This window comes from Macrobrachium nipponense, chromosome 2 (assembly GCF_015104395.2).
Source record: "Macrobrachium nipponense isolate FS-2020 chromosome 2, ASM1510439v2, whole genome shotgun sequence".
Lineage (NCBI taxonomy): Eukaryota > Metazoa > Arthropoda > Malacostraca > Decapoda > Palaemonidae > Macrobrachium > Macrobrachium nipponense.
Genome location: NC_087201.1, coordinates 83,393,483 through 83,415,562, shown reverse-complemented (window position 1 = coordinate 83,415,562; position 22,080 = coordinate 83,393,483). Strand labels below are relative to the sequence as shown.

Genomic DNA, 22,080 nt, shown 5'->3' with positions numbered 1-22,080 from the left:
TGGGGGATGCTGGGAGTTCACGGATCAAGGCGTTGTTTTGTTTACAATCGCTACGCAGGCGCGCAAGCGCGAATTTCTTTCTTATCGCACTAAAAAGTATCAGTGACACATCTCGGAAATTATTTCGTCACTTTGACATAATTATTGCACCATTTTAAATTATCCTTTACATGAAGTATTATATATGAAAATGTGCGCAATTTCATGCACAATACAACTAAAAAAATACTCATGATTGTAGCTTTCATCAATTTGAAATATTTTCATCATACTAACGATAAGTGCAAAAATTTCAACCTTTGGTCAACTTTGACTCACAGAAATGGTCGAGAAACGCAATTGTAAGCTAAAATTCTTATTATTATAGTAATATTCAATCATTTGCCTAAATTTTGCAACAAATTGGACGTCTCTAGCACAATATTCGATTTATGGTGAATTTATGAAAAAACCTTTTCCTTACGTTCGTGCGATAACTCTTCCGATAAATTTTTTCGTGCGATTGTCCTAATGTTTGCACCTTTTAAATTTGCCGTTACATAAAGTTTTATATATGGAAATGTGCGCAATTTCATGCACAATACAACAAAAGACAACCCATGGTTGTAGCTTTTATCAGTTTTGAAATATTTCCATATAAATAACGTTAAGTGCAAAAAATTTAACAACTTTCGGTCAGCTTTGACTCTACCGAAATGGTCGAAAAACGCAATGTAAGCTAAAACTCTTATATTCTAGTAATATTCAATCATTTACCTTCATTTTGCAACGACTTGGAAGTCTCTAGCACAATATTTGATTTATGGTGAATTTATGAAAAAAAAAAAATTACTGTTCGCGCGGTAACTCTTCCGAAAAAATCAGAATTTTTTTGTTTTTTGTGCGATTGTCGAAATGTTTGCTTTGACCATTTAAAATTAGCTGTTTCATAAAGTTTTATATATGAAAATGTGCGCAATTTCATGTAGAATACAACTAAAAATGATTGAAGGTTGTAGCTTTTCTCTTTTCGAATATTTGCATATAAATCACGATAAATAGAAAAAAAACCACGTTCGGTTTATCAAATTTGACTCTACCGAAATAGTTGAAAAAACGCAATTGTAAGCTAAAACTCTTACGGCCTATCCCGTAATTATCCGTCATGTTTCTTCATTTTTGAAACAAATTTGAAGTCTCTAAAACAATATTGTGATTTATGGTGAATTTTTGAAAAATATATTTACCTTCACTCCGCGCGCCGATTCGCGGCCGCAAGTCTCCGAAATACGTACATGGCATTATCCTAATATTTTGCTCCTTTTCATATTAGCCTTTTGCCTTTTTATAGAGTTTCATATATCAAAAATGTGCGCAAATTCATGAAGAATACAATAAAAAATAATTGAAGGTTGTAGCTTTTTCCATCTTCGAAAATATGTGCATATGAAAAAATATATATATTAAAATTTCGACATCGGTCAAATTTAACTCGTCCGAATGGTCGAAATCTGCAATTCTAATCTAAAACTCTTACAGTATCGTAATATTCAATCATTTGTCTTAATTTGAAACAAATTGGAAGTCTCTAGCCAACATTATTTAGAATTACGTGAATTTTTGAAAAAAACAAAATATTTTTTTGCGTCGCGCGTTACGAATTCGTACATCATTTTGTGATAATATTTTTCCGGTGTTACTTTTATTGTTTTACAATGTATATATATCAAAATGATTGCAATTAGTGTACAATACAACGCAAAAAAAAAAAAGTAACTGGTTAGCTTGACCGTTTTTCTGCACAGCGTGATTTGAATACAATTATGTATGAATTTTTTTTTTTTTTTCGCTACCATATATCGCATTATTTACATATGATAATGATATTATTTTTCATTTCTGATGGTTGCATTCTAAACTTCAGGCAATGACAAAAAAAGGAGACCAAAAATGAACTCTTAATCTTCAAAAGTACGCGCGCTGTAATTTTTTGAAAAAATTATTTTTTTTTTGTTTTTTTTTCCACTTCCGCGCTCACTCCAAACCATGGCCCGGCATACGGAGACGTTTTGATTTTTAGGGCTCCGGCTTAAGAGGGTTAATTAGGAGTCATCCCAATTTCAGTTCGAATCTCTCGTGGTATTGGGCATTTTTGTCGAGCATCAATCATGTACAGGCGTTTTCCACGCCTGACCTGGAGCAAGGTGTGTTGTCATGTAAGTGGATAAGACCCCATGACAGATCTACAAGAACGCTTAGCCATAGGTCACATCCTCGCTGAGGCTCTTGAGACGAAGCAGACTACTAGCAATAGCTAGGAAGTTGACCCTTGTCGAACACATAGGAACCAAGGTTTTATTTATTTATTACCTACAACGTATGTTGTTACCGTCTAATCAGTAAATAGCTGTCTCTTGCCCTCCACCGAGGGGGGTGCCCAATCAGCTAAGAAGTATATATCTGATAGGTAAGTTGAATGTATGAAAATGATATTGTTATGATACAATAAAGTTTCATACATACTTACCTGGCAGATATATACGATTATGGCCCACCCAGCCTCCCCGCAGGAGACAGGTGGAAGAGAAAATCTGTCCTTAGAAGGTAGTAGTTTTTCCTATTCCGGTGCCACCCCAGCGGCAGGCCAGTAGATCACCTGACCTACTTACTGTAGCGTGTGCTGCGAAATTCGAATTTCTATCGGGGACGACGGAGTCTATAGCTAAGTATATATCTGCCAGGTAAGTATGTATGAAACTTTATTGTATCATAACAATATCATAATAAAACTGGTTTCTTAAATGAAGTCCAATTTTTTTTTTTTCTCAGGATTAATCCCTAAGAACCATCCTAAGAAGAGTCTACTTAAGACTCAGAGGTCTGTGAAAAACTAAGCCCTATTAATAATAATAGTTATATTATTTTTTTTTTTTCTATCATAGTCATCCTATTTGACTGGGTGGTTTTTATAGTGTGTGGGGTTCTGGGTAGCATTGTGCTCCTTTTCTGATAGTGCACTGTTTCTAGGAGCATACACTTCTGCATGAGTCCCAAGGCTACCACAGCATCTAGTTTTCCTCCTTTTCAGAGATCTTGGGATTATGCCTAGTGTTCCTATGATTAAAGGTACAATTTCCATTGACATATCCCATATCCTTCTTATTTCTATTTTCAGATCTTGATACTTATCAGTTTTTCTCTTTCTTTCTCATCTACTCTGATGTCCCATGGTATTGCAACATCAGTGAGTGACACTTTCTTCTTGATTTTGTCAATAAACATCATGACTGGTCTATTGGCACATAACGCCCTATCTGTTCTAACACCATAGTCCCAGAGGATCTTTGGCCTGATGTTTTCTATCACTCCCTGAGGTTGGTGTTCATACCTCCTATTACTGCAAGCTCCACTGGTGTTGCTTGCATAGGCTCCAGCGTAGGGCTTTTGCTACTGAATCATGGCTTTTTTTGTACTGGTTCTGTGCAAGTGCCGGGCATTCGCCTGCTATGGGGTTCATGGTCTCACTTTTCGTATTGCACTTCCTGCAATATGAACATATCTGGTTCGTGGGGCCTGATCTTGTTCTGCCATTAGCATTCCTTATGTTACCATTTTGATTTCTCCCCTCTGTAGCCATTTTCATGTTTCATCGCTGGCCAGTTCACAGTCGACGTTCGACTTGCGACTTGGCTGTTCCGACTCTCAGTTGATTTTCGACTCACGATTCTGCTGATGCGACTCACAATCGATGTTCGACTCGCGACTCAACTGATTCAACTGAAGGGAGTCCGATGGAGGTTTTTTTTTTTTTTTTTTTTTTTTTTCCCCTCTGTCAAAATGTTATACTTTATTAGGTTTCAACTGAATGCCACTGGAAAGGCATTTAGTGAGTGATGCTCAGTAGGCATCAGATTACAGGATAGTTACTTTTTTTTTTTTTACCTCCTTACCTATATATGAACCCCTGCTAGTGCCTAGTGACGTTGGAAGCATCGTAAGTGAATTTAGGGTCCGATGGCCATTCCTCCACAGACGTTCGCAGCTAGGTGTGTCTGTTTGCTCGCCTTCACAGTGATCTTAAAGGTAGAGACTTGTCCGCTGTAGAGGAAGTCGATTAGAATTCTGCTCCTGCTTTGATATATGTAACGCTTCTCAATACTTTTGTCATAGACGCTCATCAGTATAAGTACCGATTCTCATGATAGCACCAGGTATTAGTGCTTAGCCGTTCGAATCTCTCGTGTATTGGGCATTTTTTGTCAAGCATCAATCCATGTACTGGCGTTTTCCACGCCTGACCTGGAGCAAGCTGTTGGAAGTCTGACGCTGCCTGTTGGACGCCCGAAGACAGTCTCCTCGTTAATCTTCTTCTACATTAGGGAATCTTCCGTCAGCCACCATTCAAACAGGAATTTTCGATCACTAAGACAGACACGTGGCAAGAAATGGCAGTCTCGCAACTTTGGTGCAGTCAACTCTATTTGACTCGCATTTCCACGGTCGAACCAGATATACATAAAGAGAGAATGCTTCGTTTGGTGGTTGAAAACCTCTGCTTTTCCTTTAGGAAGCATCTTTTTCGCTTTGGCAAATATGTTTCCCTAAGTCTTTGGTTTGCTATCATCACCGCAAGTTGATGGCGCAAGTTATCGCCTGCTCTTGCTAGCTCCGAAAACAGCCATCCTCTTTTTCCCTCTACTGCCTGAGTTACGGAACTCTACAGATTGCACTCCCCAGAGTTAGGATGTGAGAGATCATTACTGGTTCGATACTCTGATCTCTCCAGTGTCCCTATATTTGGAGCATGAACCAGTTGTCATCGATGCCCTATTTTCGCTGTAGAAGTTTTCCTTCGAAATAACTTTAAACCTTCCCCCCCCCCCTCTTCTTAAATTAATGAAGGAGGTCTGCTTCAGTCCTATTCTCTTTCGAAGTGAAGAATTAGGCTGATGCTCGGTTGACAGGATCTTACGAATTTATGTGCTTGTATTATCTTCGTCGACATATGTCTATCAGTTGTACCGTTTGAGTACAGGTGTATACATGTAAGTAAATTCTTCTCGTGTGTGACAAAGACAATTGAATTTCCTGAAACTCGGGACAGCCTTTCGGTCCTCCCAAGAGTTTCCAATTTTGTTTTGATAAGACTAGTGGTATTGTTTTGGCAACAACGCCATGGTTGGTATTTTCATTGAACAAGGGGGTTTTTTCTTTCCCTCTTGTTTCGGTTTACATAAAGGTGATCGAGGGTATCTGTCGTACACTCGATAGCTCTTCAAGACGAATGAATTCCAAGGCGGAATGTGCTACCAGGCAACTCAGTCTCAGAGTCGGAGACGAGTGAGGATCAGAGTACTGCTGTCATGATGGGATTTGTTTGTTTTTGTATTGTTTCTCCTCTATCGAGGGTTAACTTCTAATTCAGATCTCTGCCTGGCCATCACAGACTTAAGTCTCTGGTTGGCTCTGGATTCTTGCTTATGGTTGATATTTTGTGCTCCACAGTTGTCATTGCGAGAATCATCAGACAGAGATGTCTCATTAGACTCATTATTTCTTTCTGTCCACCCGCAGTACAACAAAAATCTGTAAGTCTTATGCCTCATCACAATTGATCCGTAGGCTACTGCGATGATTTAGAATGATTTTCGGACAAAAACTGCGGTTTTATGTTGTCCATTTTCTTTTTTCTAATTCGTAAAGGGTTCAATTACTAGTTGTTCACCCCGAGTTGCGTTAGTGTTCAATTACTAGTTGTTCACCCCGAATTGGAGTGAGGTTGAAAGAAGTACCCTGATAACTCAGCTGCCAGTGTGAAGAGAAGAGTTCCTCCTAGAACTTCTCTTCCTCTGTCTAAAACAAAAGGGTTCTTAGTTTATCTGGACTTCGTGTTTAAGACACAATATAGTCAAGTGTTTTTTGGCCTATTTGCAGCGAAGCTAAGGACGTAAGAACAGCATTTACTTCCTTGGTTTTCTGGAGGGGTAAGCAATCTGGGCTTAATATATTTTTTATGTAATTTTTTAAAGTGTCGAAAATTTTCAATACCTTGAGACCATTTTTTGTGACTCGGCATGGCATCGCGGAAGGAAGCACAGGTATTCTCCTAGTATCTCTTCACCTTTTCAGTGAAGGTGCTGAATTTGGAGAGTCAAGGTACAGTGTACTTGGAGCACCCCACCACTCAGTGGATGGGTCTTGACTTTATTTCAGTGGGTAAGTGTCAGTGTTTTCTGGTTGTTTTATTTTTTTTGGTGCTACAACCCAGGGCAAGGAAGGGCTGGCACTACAATATCTTTGCCTAGCCACTGGAGCATTCCCTCTCTGCTAAGTTTCCCCTAAGTAGGAGGCGACGACCTTGCTCTGCCGCCAAGTCACTACGAGTTAAGATGAGCGCCAACTAGAGGCAGTGTTCATCTGCATAGCTGTCTTAACTAATAGGAACAAGTGTTGTTTTTTCAATGGTACCAACTTTTCTATTTTCAAATTCATTACATGACCTAATGCTTTGAAGTAGAAATGTCCATGTCCATTACCCCACCTACTTTCAATGTGGAGTCACTATAATACTTACTGGTAAGTCTGATACACAAAATGATGATTTTTATGATAAATGAAGGTTTTGTATATACTTACCCAGTAATTATATGAACAGAGCCCATCCGCCTCCCCTCTGATGGACATATGTATGAAACAGAATGAAGTGCTTTGGTAAGTTGTTCCTAGTATTGCCGTTGGGGGGACAACTTGTTACGTCTAAACTGAACAATTGAAGCGCTACCCGCAAAATTTGAATTAGGCTGCTGAATGTTGGCAAATGATAGCTATATGCGATTAAACTGGGTAAGTATATATACAAAACCTTCCTTATTTTATCATCAGAATATAATTTTTCTTAGATACAGTCATCACTCTGTTGATTTTTTTTTATTTTTTTTTCTTTGTTGCAGAGGAAAACAATGAGGTATTGAGCTCATGTTTGAGACCTTTGTCCAGCAGTGGACCAGAAATGGCTGATGATATATATATACATATATATATATATATATATATATATATATATATATATATATAGATATATATATATATATATATATATATATATATACATATACATATTCAGTGGGGTCCCCCATATTCGCGGACTCACACATTCGCGGATTCTCTCGGAATGTTTTCCCCAGCATTATTTGTGGTATTTTTCTATGAAAAATATCCACAAATTCTGGTTTTTTTTTTAATCAATTTCTTTATCATAAAATGCACTTATTGTGATAAACATACTAAAAAAACAAAAAAACCAAGTATGCAAAATTTTTAGTGGTTGTTCTTGAGTTTAACCAACAAAATATGGCTGTTTTAGCAATTTTTATATAGGGGTTCCAAACATTTGCGGGGTTCTAACTATTCCAGGGGGGGTCTGGTACGCATCCCCCGTGAATACACGGGGGACCACTGTAATATATATATATATATATATATTCTTATATATATATATATATAGTATATATATATATATATATTTATATATATATATTATATTATATATATATATTTATATATATATATATATATATATATATATAGATATATATATATATATATATATATATGATGAAACAACATACTTTTATATATATATATCTATATATATTGTATATTATATATATATATATATTATATATTATATCTATATATATATTCATAGATATATATGATATATATATATATATATATATTATAGAGATATAGATGAGATATATATAGATATATATAGTATATATATATATATTAATATATATATATATATATATATATATATATATATATAATATATTATATATATACTTATATATAGATATAGTAGTATATATATATACTAATAGTATATTATATATATATATATATAATATACGATTATATATATATATATTATAATATATATATATTATATATATATATATGATTAGTATATAATATATATAATTAGATATATATATAATATACATATTATATTTAAATATATATATAATAATATATAATAAATATATAATATAATAAAATATATAGAATATATATCTATATACTATATATATATTATATATATAGATATATATATATTTATATATATATTATTGTATATATATATATATATATATATATATATATATATATATCATATATATATAATATATATATATATCAAATATTACATGTCCATGTGTGTGTGTATGTATATCCAGACAGACACTCTGACCACCCCTATTAGTCTATCTTAACAAGGGTCAACTGTAACTTGTGTAATAACTATGTTCATGTGGTTTAATATATTGGTTATTCAAATGTTTGCATCTTACATTCATGCTCCTATTACGTACAGGCACTCCCTGGTTATCGGTGGGTTTTCCGTTCTCGGCAGGGTGCTGGTAACTGAAAACCACCTTTAACCGAAACTCAATGATTTTATGGCACATAACCTGTTAATGGTGCCTCGTGCTTCTCGCCCAGAAATAGATTTTTCCTTACGTCAAAATCCCTTTATTGGCATCTTATGGTGCCGATACCGAAAACAAATTGGCCCATTAAATTGGTTGATTTTATGGTGCTAGTCAAGTGCAATAAAATTGGATTGCCATTAACCGAGTCCACTGTTAACTGGGAACTGCCTGTACTTACAGTTTTTGTACATGAACTTCCCCTGACAGATATATACTTAGCTATAGTCTCCGACGTTCCCGACAGAATTTCAAATCTCGCGGCACACGCGACAGGTAGGTCAGGTGGTCTACCTTACCCGCCGCTGGGTGGCGGGATGTACGAACCACTCCCGTAAGCTTGTCAGATTTTTCTGTCGCGGGAACGATAACAAAACTGTTGTCGGTTCCTCTCGATAGTTTTTCGATTCTCGCTTGCCTGGAGTTAATTTGGACTTCTTTTGGTGACGTATTCGCTTTGTTTGGCTTGGCATACGCTGATTGTGGACCGGTTTGATTTTCTTTAACGATGTCTGATCTAGATTCGGTAGTTAAAACTTCGGTTTTGTTTAGGGTTTGCGTGAATGAAGGATGTAAGGTGAGGTTGCCGAAAGCTTCGGTAGACCCCCACATGGTTTGCATGAAATGCAGGGGAATGAATGTTCTTTTGCTAACCCTTGTAGTGAATGTAAGGGATTGAATGAAGAAGAATATAAGGCTCTCTTCTTATGTTAGGAAGTTGGAACGTGATAGAGTGCGTAAGGCTCCTCTAGAAGTTCTAGCAGATCTAGAATGAGTGAGTTGGATGTGGATCCTAATAGTACTAACGTAGAATTAGAACCTTCTTCCAAGTTGCAGCCCGGCTCCCCGCACCGAAGCCGAAGATTCGCCTTCGGAGGCGGCAGCTCTAAAAGCCACGAATCGTTCTATGGATCAGAAGATTCGTCAGTTGGAAGGTAAGGAGAGTGTTAGTGATCAGTGCAGTGTCCCCAGTGTTGTGGAGGGTGCGTCTGACCGGCTCCTTAGTGCCTCTAGGCCTAGACCTCTTCCAGACTCCCAGTTCCAGTGGAGGAGGAAAGTCGAAAGCCGCAGGAGGGCTAGGGAGAGCCCCCACCGTCAGGCGTCCCCTCGGCAGATCCTGAAGTACGCTCCAGGCTGCCTCGGATCGCTCAGAAGGAGCTCCTATGCCAATGCTTCTCCTCTTCGTCGTCTCCCTCTCCGAAGAGAGGTTGGAACTCCCCGATGCGTCGCGCCCGTTGAAGAGGGCTTGGAAGGCTCCCTGCAGTCCTTTGGCTTCTAGTCCGGGAGGTTTTCCCCGGAAGAATCGTCGGTGGAGGCGAAGAAACCCAAAAAACCTGTGATCGTTCTTCTTCTCGCGCTCCGCGCTCGGCGCCTGCTTCCGAAGGAAGAACAAGAAGATTCTCCTACGAGAGTACTCTGCGGGACTTCAAGCTCAGATCACGGCGCTAGCAGACTCTCCTAGCAGTTAGATCACGTAGGAAGAAGGACGTTTCTCTCCGATCAAGAGATCTAGGCGCCGCTCTTCAGAGGATCGTTCTCCTTCATATGGGGAGGTTTCGTAACATGAAGGTGGTGGGGGCTCGCGTGAGCGCCCTCGCTCGCGTGAGCGCCCTCCCCGAGCTCGCCTGGCTTCTTCGATTTCAAGGCGCCAAACATCGGTAGGACGCTCTTTATGGAGAAAGAAGTTTTTTCTCCAGATTGGATTCCCGCTTTCTCGGTAAGCGCGACTGCACCTGATCATCACGCGATTTTCTTCAACTCCCTCGCGTGAGACTTCTCCTCAGCAGCCACAAGATTCTAGAAGGCGCCTTATACAAGTAGGCGTTCTTCTTCCAGATGTCACTCTCCTCGAGTGTCGGATCGTGACTTCTCTCCTGACAGGCATCTAGAGTCTGGTAGGAGTCGTGTGCATGATAGACGGCCTACTGTTAGCCGCTCCCCGCAAGGTAGGCGCCAAGAGCCTACTGCACATAGATCTCCTAGTAGGCGCTCGTCTCTTTTAAGGCGTCATACTCCTATTATTCTCCTAGGGGCAGACAACAAGAGTCTTTCAAGCGCCCTTCTCCGTGTAGGCGCTTCTCCCGCTTCTAGGCGCACTTCTCCTGACCGTTGTCTCTTGTAGGCACCAGGAATCCCGGAAGCGCCCTTCTCCAAGTAGGCACTCGTTAGTTTTGAAGCGCCCTTCTCCTGAATGTTACCCTCGTTGTTAGACGTCAAGAGTCTCGCAAGCAGCCTTCTCCTAGTAGGCGCATTTCGCCTTCCAGTCGAACTTCGTTGATCGTACGCAACTGGACAGGTATGGAGAGCCGCGCAAGCGCTCTGCTCTCGATAGGCGCTCTTCTCCTGGCAGCCGCTCGCCTCATGATAGGCGCATAGAGTATAGTAGGCGTCGCCTCCTCGTAAGCGCCCTGTGGATATTTCCGAGGATTCTCGGAGTAGGAGCCCTACCTCTCCTTCGGCTGAGATTCCGGATACCTCGAAGAGGGAGTCTCATCGTAGACATCCCAGATCTTCTCATCGTTCTCCAGTGGATGTGAAACTCTTCTAAGAGAGGGCGTTCTCCAACCTCTCGCTCAACTCCTGCTAGGATCCCTTCGTCACCTAAGGATCTTCCGCGCTCGCCTCGACACAAGACTTCCTAGAAGGTTCGGATGAGGAACCGAACACTTCTGCTGCTGTCTCTTCTACAAGAAGCTTTACAGAGCTACTTTTACAAGTGTTTTTGGGGATTTCCCTTACTCCTACGGCTCCTCCTTCTCCTCACTCACTTTTTTCAACGGCGAAGACAGCGAAGAGTTCTTCTTGTGTGAGGATGAAGCCAACTCTTTCAATGAAGAAGGCACTGAGGAGTTTTGGTTCCTGGATGGCATCCAAAGAAGAAGCGGGGAAAACGATGTTCGCTTTTCCTCCTTCGAAGTTATCAGGACGCTGCTTTTTGGTTTCTGGTACGAAACAGGAGAGCCCTTAGGATTGGGTCTACCGTCTTCGGCCTGGCTGATTTCGGATTTTCGGCGCTGGTAGATTCGACAAGGAGAACTGCCCTTAACTCTGCTAAGACGACTTGGGCAATGAATGAATTGGATCATTTGCTCAAAAGGTATTGTTAGAGTGCTAGAGAAGTATTTAACTTATTGATTGGTCGTTGGGAGTCCTAGCCAATGAAAATTGAAGTGCCAGAGTCAATTTCGCCAGAAGATCTTATGTGTGTTTTGTCCTTGTATGGACAAGTCGGTAAGAGACGGAGCGAGTGAAATCGCCTCCCTTTATGGGCCGGGATCGTGAAGAAGAGGTCGGTTTATTGTTCCTTCTTAACGAAGTCGGTCTCCCATGCTCAGAGGTCTTCTTTGCTGTTTTGCTCCTCTGTCTACTCAGTTGTTCCCGAAACATCGAGTGCAGGACATTTCGAGGTCACTTTCGGCCAAAGCCACCCAGGACCTTTTGGCACAGTCGGCAAGAAAACCTCGCCCTTCCTTCCCTACCAAGGCTAAGAAGGAAAAGGCAAGTGTTCGAGAACCCTTTCGAGGGCATCTTCATCAAGAACCTCTACGTTTAGAGGTCGTAGACCTTCAAGAAGGGGTAAGACTTTCGCCAAGTCTGTTAAAGCCCCCCCCCAAATAACTTGCAAGTCCTTCAAACAACGGTGGGCGCCAGACTCTTAGAGTTTGCAGAAGTCTGGGCCCAAAAAGGGCGGATCCTTGGACCCTTTCTATTTTGAGGAGAGGTTACCTCATCCCTTTCGTCGAAAGACCTCCCTTGACGACCATCCCAAGGGAACTGACGGCCAGGTACAGAGACCCCATCATGATCAAGCTCTCCATCTAGCAGTAGATCAGATGCTGGAGAAGGGGCTATCGAACTAAGTGACAGACCATCATTCATCGGGCTTCTACAACCGCCCTTTTCCTAGTTCCGAAGTCCTCCTCAGGGGGATGGAGACCGGTGTTGGATGTAAGCGCCCTGAACTTCTTCGTAGAAAGAAGAAGTTCACGATGGAAACGCCTTCATCAGTGCTGGCAGCACGTCGTCCAGGGGACTGGATGGTTTCCTTGGATTTACAGGACGCTTACTTCCACGTACCGATCCATCCTTCCTCGAGGAAGTTTCTCAGATTCATGATGGGGGGGAAAATTTTTCAGTTCAGGCTCTGTGTTTCGGCCTCTCGACGGCCCCTCAAGTGTTCACAGGGGATTTTGAGGAAATGTGGCTCAATGGCTTCATTTGAAAGGGGTGAGGATATCCATGTACCTCGACGATTGGCTAATAAGGGCCAATTCAGAAGATCGTTGTTTGAAGGACTTACAAGTAACTTTAGAATTGACGAAGGCTTTGGGACTTCTCTCAATTTTCAAGAAGTCATCACTAATTCCCGAGCAAGAGTGTGTGTATCTCGGGATACAGATGAACTCTCTGAGTTTTCGGGCTTTTCCCTCGCAGGAAAGGATAGCCCGAGGATTCGAGAGAGTAACAACCTTCTTAGGGAAAGAAGTATGACAGTGAGGGAGTGGATGAGTCTGCTGGGGACGCTCTCCTCTCTGGAGCAATTTGTTTCCCTAGGAAGGTTGCACCTGAGACCGCTCCAATTCTTTCTTCATCGGAATTGGAGTCGTCGTTCTCAGGATTTGACGTTTTCTTCTCCCTGTCGTTATCCCAGGACATCAAGAAACATCTCTTATGGTGGACAGATCCCAACCTCTTTGCGAAGGGACTGTCTTTTCAATCACAGACCCCCAACCTGGTGTTGTTCTCCGACGCGTCGGACATGGGGTGGGGTGCAACTCTGGGAACCAGCGAAGTGTCAGGTACCTGGGTGGGGGACCAGGTAGCCCCTGGCAACATCAAACAGAAAGGAGTTGATGGCTGTGTGGTTGGCTCTGAAGGCTTTCGAGCCCAAAGTCAGAGATCCGGTAGTGCAGGTCAACGCGGACAACACTACAGCTCTGGCATATATCAGGAAACAGGGGGGGGACCGCATTCCTTCTCCCTGTAGAGACAGCAAGAGACCTTCTCTGTGGGCAAGAAGAAAGAGGAATCAAGCTTCTCACCAGGTTCGTGCAGGGAGAAAGGAATGTAAGAGCAGATCTCCTCAGCAGGAAAGATCAGGTCCTTCCACAGAGTGGACCCTTCATCTGGATGATATGCCAGAGCCTGGTGGAAGTTATGGGGCAGGCCACACATAGACCTCTTTGGCCACGTCAAAGAACAAGAGGCTGGATCCTTACTGCTCTCCGATATCTGATCCAGAGGCCGGCAGTAGCAATAGATGCTCTTCTTCTAGACTGGAACGGACTCGACGTCTAACGCGTTTTCCCCCTTCAAGATCCTGGGGGCTAAACCATCAAGAAGTTCGTAGAGTCCGATTCAACGAGAATGACCTTAATCGCTCCCTTTTGCCGGCCCAAGAATGGTTCACAGAGGTACTGGAATGGTTTGGTGGACCTTCCAAGATCGCTCCCAGCTAAGGAGCGATCTACTCAGACAACCCCACTTCGACAGGTACCACAAAAATCTCCTCGCTCTCAGTCTGACTGGCTTCAGACTGTCCAAAGTTTGGTCAGAGCGAAAGGCTTTTCAGCAACAGCTGCTAAAGCAATCGCAAGAGCGAGGAGACCTTCCACCTTGCGTGTATACAGTCAAAGTGGGATGTCTTCAGACGTTGGTGCAAGAGGAAGAACATTTCCTCTTCCAGTACCTCTGTGACCCAAATTGCGGATTTCCTTATTTTCCCAAAGAAGAATGTCATCTGGTTGTGTCAACTATTAAGGGATACCGCAGTATGTTGGCGGCGGTATTTCGGCATAGAGGCTTAAATATATCCGATGATAAGGACCTGCATGATCTATTTTAGATCATTTGAAACCATTAAGCGTCCTCATATAGTACCGAACTGGAATCTAGACGTAGTTCTACAATTCCTTGGATCGTCTAGATTCAGAACCTCCTGGCTTAGCCTCTTTCAAGGATCTGACGAAGAAGGCTATTCTTCCTTTTGGCCCTAGCTACAGCTAAGAGAGTGAGTGAGCTCCAAGCTATTGAGGGCAATGTAGGTTTAAGGAAGATTTCTATGGTGTGTTCGTTTCTTCCAAGTTTCCTTGCAAAGAATGAAAACCCATCACGCCCTTGGCCAGGAGCTTTGAAGTTCGTAGTTTATCTTTTCTAGTAGGGGAAGAGCCTGAAAGAACTCTTTGCCCTATGAGAATTATGAAGTATTTCCTTAAAGAGGAAGAACAACTTAAGGCTAATCAAGATGTGCTTTGGTGCTCCGTAAAGGACCCCACTCGGCCCATGTCGAAGAATGCTCTTTCCTTTTTTCTGAGAAGCCTTATTACAGAGGCACATGTTGCCTGTAAGGAAGAACATTTTAGACTACCGAAAGTGAAAGCTCACAAGGTGAGAGCCATCGCAACTTCGCTTGCATTCAGAAAAAATATGTCTGTGCGGAACTTGATGGAGGCGACTTTTTGGAGATGCCAATCGGTTTTCGCAAACCACTACCTACGGGAGCTGAAACTTATCCTGTGTAAATTTTTATATGTTACCCTATATTTTATATTGTTGTTTTTTGGTTGTCTGAAAGAGGTTGCAGGAGGCACCTCTTTTGTCGTAATATTAACCCTTTGTATTTTATTTTGGTTAGGTGGTCTGGTGGGTTTTGGCTCCTTGCAGAGGTAGTGGTAAGGATCTGTTGGAGGTAAGCGGACAAGGTCCCTCTAACAGCATCCGACTTGGATTCTACCACAATAGGGGATCACATATCCCAGTGGTAGATCCGAGAGTCTTTCAGCCATCAGGTCACGTCCTAGCTGTAGCTCTCCAGGCAATGCAGACTCAGAGATAGTATCTATGAAGTCTTCATCCTGAAAAGGTGAGAACCAAGGTTTTTATATCCTACAACATTAGTTGTTTCCCGTCTTACCTGTATTATTGAGCTGTCTCTTACCCTCCACCAAGGGTGCCAATCTTAGCTAAGTATATATCTGTCAGGGAAGTTCATGTACAAAAATGATATTGTTAAAACTACAATAAAGTTTTGTACATACTTTACCTGGCGATATATACGATTAATGGCCCACCCAGCCTCCCCTCAGGAGACAGGTGGAAGAGAAAAATCTGACAAGCTTACGGGAGTGGTTCGTACATCCGCCACCCAGCGGCGGGTAAGGTAGACCACCTGACCTACCTGTCGCGTGTGCCGCGAGATTTGAAATTCTGTCGGGAACGTCGGAGACTATAGCTAAGTATATATCTGCCAGGTAAGTATGTACAAAACTTTATTGTAGTTTAACAATATCATGTTAACAGAGGAGGTGTCAAATAGGATTGACTTCCAAGAAAGAAACTTTGAAAAGAGTAGGTGGGAATTAATTACGAAGCAGATGTGAACCAACCACCTACAATGGCCCTCCCGTATTTGTGTTCTCAAGATTCGTGGACTCACCTATTTGCAGGTTTCTCTATGGACTTTATGTACCCATTATTCTCGGGGAATTCTCCTATTCGTCCTGACGGTTTGATGATAAGCGAAAAGACTGATAAACAAAAATCGCAGATAACCGATTACTGGCACTTCTTTTAGGTATGTATCAGTGCCAATACTCTACTGGCACTGATAACCGAGGTTGCCGATAACTGGGGACTGCCTATAATAGGTTAGCCTAGTAGTGAAACCCCTCAGGTCTTCATTGGTTAACAGTTGAACTCCCACTTGATGCCCTTACTTCGTACATGTAATGTTTTGAAACCTGTGTTAGTTTGTGCAATTCACTGTGACTAATTTTTCTTCCAGAAAATTTTTTTCAAATTATAATAGTTAGGCTATGGATATGTAACTAAATGCTTCAAACTTTTTGGCAATACTGTACTATTAGCGGTTTCGTATCAAATTTTTATCCCCGAAGAAGAGGATATCAAATATATATTAGGTTAACGTGGACTTCCTAAAGCATATTTCAGTTCCCTACATGGATTATATGAGAGTTTTTCGGTTAAAGATTATAGTTTTTGTAAACTATTTGGTCATTCCTATGATAGACTATTTACGAATTTCCATAGCCGTCTGAGCACCACCTGTGTCTCATGACATTCAGATACCCGGAACTTTCTTGTACAGCAGAGGATAAAAGAAATAAAATTTACTCAATGCTACCTGTGTTTCAGAAAATTTTTTTAACTACTTGATCATGTATGAGCAAGAGACAAATAGCAAGAAATGCCAAGAAGACTAAAATGAATAAAGGTAATTTATGTAATAAAGAGTATGATTAGCAAAAACACTCTAGGGACTTCATGATAGTAGTGAGGTGCAGTTATATGAGTGAATTGAACAGCTGTTTGAGATTGGGATGTGCCCATTCTTGCAGTAATAGTAGTTTGTGGCAGTTCTCGTTCTCTTTTATTAATAGGAACTGAGTTATTTGGGACAATATTCTGTCCAAAAAAGGGCTAATTTCTTCAGATGGATTTGTGATGAAAGAAATTTTGGTTACCTTGTAGTTGCTCTTTGTGAAACAGCTTTTTAAAACAAATTTTATTTTCCAGGCAGTGCTCAGATTGTTGTAAATCTGATTCAGATAAAGCATCAGAAGTGGATACTGCTGCACCTAGAAGGTTGCGTAGAAACATTAAAGAACCTGCAAAGTTCTCCCCATCAGTTGGTTATGAATCCAAAGTAAGTTGTGTATAATTTAGGACTGGGTAATTGCTTAGAGCGTGTAAATGAGTTATGTCACATCCTCCTATAGCGTTTTTTCATTCTAGAAATAAGGTTGAATAAGATTTGGTGAGACTTGATTGACAAATAAAATTATTGGTGTAAAGTTAAAGAAGATTTGGTGAGAGTTTTTGTTTCTTGATTGACAAATATAATTATAGGTGTCACTATAGTCAATTATTAGTCACAAGTATGCTCAGAATTTATAAATCAGAAATTAATGCTACTTAGTTGTAATTAAAAGAATTTAGGATGAACTTTGCTGATTCTAAGACATGGGTTTAAAAAGTTCTGGTAAGCTTGTGGAAAATTTTGCTATGTATTAATTGTTCCAAAAGAATTAAGAGTATACATTTCATTACAGAATGACCTAGAAAAAGGGCCATCATTTAATCATGCTGGTGCTGGTACAGCTACTGAAACATTCAAATGATGAAAGTGGCCCTGTGCATTTGTATCATCCTGGTGTAGCTTCTCTTACCAGTGATCCAGTAGTCACAAATTCAGGTCCTGCAGGACAAAGAGAAATTGAGCACTGATAACAAGAAAGGTGGCATAAAGAAGAGAAGGAAAAAATCACAGGGAGAGTTTGAAACTTATGGAGATGAAATGGATGTGGGAGATAAACCTCTGGACGTCAGCACATCTCAGAACAAAGAGTCTTCAACTAATGCCCTGGTTGCTCCTCTGAATAATGTTATTTCTCAGGAAAAAGAAATGTCAGGCCTGACAGCATCAACTCAGTCACCAATACCTGCATCATTATCCCCTGCTCAACCTGTTAGTTGCTCTGCCTCGTCAATGTCACAATAACTGTAACTGCAGAGGTAAATTCATCTTCACAAGCTCAGATAGAGGGATCTACATCTGTAGATGGGAACTCAACCTCTTCACCCTCAAGATCCCGAAGACAACCTTGTGATACTACAGTTGCTCCTTCACCAGTTAAGCTTTCATCTCCTACTCGTGGTCGAAGAAGTCAGATAGATTCCGGTGCTGACTTGAATGCTCATGATGTTCACTCACATATACCTGCATCAACCAATGGTGAAGTAGTAGCACCTACAGTAACAGCAGTTACAACAGCATCAGTCAACTTACCAACTTCTACTTCAGTCAGCTTGCCAACATCTACTTCAGTTAATCTACCAACTTCTACTTCAGTTAATGTACCAACTTCTACTTCAGTTAATATACCAGCATCCATCAACCGAGACCACAGATTCTTACCCTCGGCGACGTGGCGTTCCTAACATTCACCTGGAAACCAATGCTGAAGCAACTACCATCAGCATCTCTTTAATTCTCCTACTTCAGAATCATTTCATAGTGCTGAGGATGATCCAAATTCTCCTCGTAAGGAAAGAGACATAGAGATGGAAGATAAAAAGAAAAAAAAGGATAAAGATAAAGACAAGGAACAAAAAAAGAAGAAGCATCACCATCGTGATAAACATGGATTGGGAGAGATGGCTTCTGAAATGGTCACTCCTGTTAGAATTAAGGTTTGTCTCGGATCTTTTAGTCAGACATATGTTCCTGAACTTGAAATTACGCTCGTGTATTTTAGGGATTTAAGAGATCCAGCTTATTTACTTGGCTTGCCTAACAATTGTTAAGTTGGTATTGGTAGAAGAAATGAAATTCATTTGAGCACTAACATAGTTAAATGTACTATAATAATACATTTCACCTTATTTCAAGTGTTATGAATGTTTGGATATTCTCTTACATTTCAGATAAAGCCGCTTCCTCCTCGACCTCTTGATGATGCACCTGTGTCATTACCTTTATCTAGCCCTCTTAATTCAAACAATACCACAACTATTGGTTCTCACACTCCTACAGTGAATTCTACAACAGCAGTAACATCTGGTGTTACAAGTGCTCCTTATCAAACTGTCCACTCCCCCAGCTGATCCACCTCTCCCACCTGGTTTATACATTAACTCAGCCCATGGCACCACCACCAACAACAACAGTTCCCACTTCCATTGCAAGCCACACAGCTCATCTTCAGAGTTCTGTTTCTCAGCCAACAACAGTCAGTATGGTAAGACATTTGTTCAGGCCTCAAGTTTCTTGTGTTATAAGTTTTGTTTTTGACACTTCATTCATTATTAATGTAGAGTGTTGTTTCAAAGACATACTTTTCCTAAAATGTTAGCTTCTTAGAAATTTGCTTTTCAGTTTGGTTTTGTGTTGTTGGTAATTTATCTTAATATATTATATACAGTAGAGCCCCGGCTCACGACCGTATTAGAACTCGACATAATCGGATTTCGCCACTAAATTTCCAATAACCTTTGTATCTGTGTTCAACCAAAAAACCGGATTCCGACCCCCAGACCATATGATGTTTGTAAACAAAACTGTTTCCGCCAGCCGCTGCTAGTTAGCGTCATCCAGTGTTACCAAATGTAACATAATTTCATGTTTTTTTAGCATAATTTAACCTAAGAATTAGAGCTTAGCATAAATTCTATCATAGGGTTCTAGTACAATTTTAGAATGTATTTTCACTAAAACTTTAAATAAAATGGAGAAAAATCCTCAATTTCATACACAGCCATATTGAATACAGGCAGCCCACGGTTAACGGCTCAATCGTTCAACGGCGAATCGGTTTTACGGCGGTCATCAAAAATATTCATTAAAAAAATAAGGCATTTTAAAGGTATTTTTACGGCACAATTTTCAGTTAACAGCGCCGTTGTCTAACGAGTTCATACATTTGTAGAAATGCCGTTCAGACCATAAAGGTTATCCAAATTATATTAACAAATTTTATGGAGAGTTAATACGCTGGTGACGCTGTTCTATGCCAAAAATATCGAGTTACATAAGTGCAAATTTAGCTATGGATGTGTCAATTTATAAATGTTCATGCTTTTGTTTAAAATGTGTATGAAAATGTATTACGTGTAAGGTATTTTTATTTCTGCACAAATATGATACAAAGGCAGCTTTTGAAACTGCCCTTCACGTTATCAAATAGGATGTTTTTTCATGGTCTTTCTTGTGAGCCCCCGCCTGCCGCTCTTCCGAAAATATCGATTTTTTAAAAAGTGCAAATTAGCGATCGATGTGTCGATTTTATATATGTTTATGCGTTTATGTTTAAAATGTGTATGAAAATGTATTATGAATAGGGTAGTTTTATTTCTGTGCAGAAATATGATAAAAAGGCAGCTTTTGAAACTGCCCTTCAAGTTATCGACTGCGATGTTTTTTCAAGTTTGTTCTTGTATGCCGCCGTCTGCCGCTCTTCTGAAAATATCGAATTAAAAAGAGTGCAAAATTAGCGATCGATGTGTCGATTTTTTAAATGTTTATGCTTTTATGTTTAAAATGTGTATGAAAATATAGTACTTAGAGGTATTTTCATTTTTGTACAGAAATAAGATACAAATTAAGGCAGCCTTTGTAACTACACTCCACGTTGTTAGGGGATGTTTTTTCATGTTCGTTCTTGTCCGCCACTGTTCCGAAAAATGCATTGTTATTTTATTAATTATGCATCTTTTCCATAAATCCTTTAAAAAGTTATACATTATTTCACTGTATCCAAGAATATTGTATGTATTCTCATATTATTGTATTTTAAAATACTACGGCAAATTTAAGCCAGTATTCCGCGGAGCGGCCAATGTTGTGGTTTGAAATCAGCTGATGAATACGAGTTTGTTTCACCATAACGCAATTCTGAGCGAATGCACTTGCTTCTAGTTAGCATAAACTTATATCTAGATACTTGACTTATATGAGACAAAGTTATTTTTCCTTATACATGTTTTTAGGTGGAAATATTTACTGAATATGTCTCGTTGTGAATGTGAGCTACTTTTTTTTCATTAACAGATTACTTTGGCGGCATGTTTATTGCGTAAAAAATTACGTGATTCCGTTTGCAATAATCCTTTACAGTGGTCCCTCATATTCGCGGGGGATGTGTACCAGACAACCCCCCCCGCGAATAGTTAGAATCCCCCCATAAGTATTCAGTCATGCACGTTTTCTTTCATACTGTTACTATTTGAGACATCCATTTTCTTTTTACAAGGGAAGTGAAATCACAAATACCAAATGTCTACTTAAAGTATTATCCTACATCAAATATACCATTGAATTGGTATTATTAATATAATTTTAAAGTAATCTTAAACATTTTAACATTAGAAATATATAAACAGCCAATAGCAGGGAGAGAGAGAGATTACATAAACCATTAAATTCGTTGACCATTGTATGGCATTGTTACTATCCCAGCTCCGAGCGTCACTGGAGTTGAGGTAGGGAAATTGATACAGAAATAGACGAAGGGAAGAATTTTTCATTTGAAATAGTTATTGTATTATTACTACTTCTATTATTATTATTATTATTTGAAAATAAAATAAACATGTGCATCTACCATAAAAAATTCTCTCATCTCAGTAAGAAAGAGGGGTTATCCTTACAAGTGAAATGGAAAGGTCATTTTCATCTCTTTAAAATACTACCATTATGAATTTTGTAATTATTATTACAAAATTCATATTATTAATTATTAAATAACTGAAATTATCAATAAACATTTTACGTACTAGTACCATAAAAATTCTTTCATCTCGGGGGTAAAAGAGAGAGAGAGAGAGACAGAGAGAGAGAGAGAGAGAAGAGAGGAGAGGAGAGAGAGAGAGAGAGAGAGAGGGGGGGGGGGGTGGGTGGAAATGTCATGATCACTTGGATTGCAGCAACAAACAGCTCCTTCCCCCTCCGGTCCACTTAACGTGATACGTATATCTGAGTTTTAGTAGCCTGGAGTTGGAGAAGAATATGACTGGATTTCCTTCTTCTTCCATAATTGTTGTAAGTTTAAGCCTAAAATCTTACTAATTACTATGGTATTTTCTTTAA

At 40.0% G+C, this 22,080-nt stretch overlaps 1 protein-coding gene across 1 annotated transcript in view; it reads left to right on the top strand.

The window, feature by feature from the left end:
- LOC135221239 (uncharacterized) overlaps positions 1-22,080 on the top strand; it is a 217,346-nt gene that overhangs the window by 130,593 nt on the left and 64,673 nt on the right. The window contains exon 12 of the mRNA XM_064259055.1: positions 17,010-17,139. Within this exon, the coding sequence (XP_064115125.1) occupies positions 17,010-17,139 (130 nt within the window). The remainder of the gene's footprint in view (positions 1-17,009; positions 17,140-22,080) is intronic.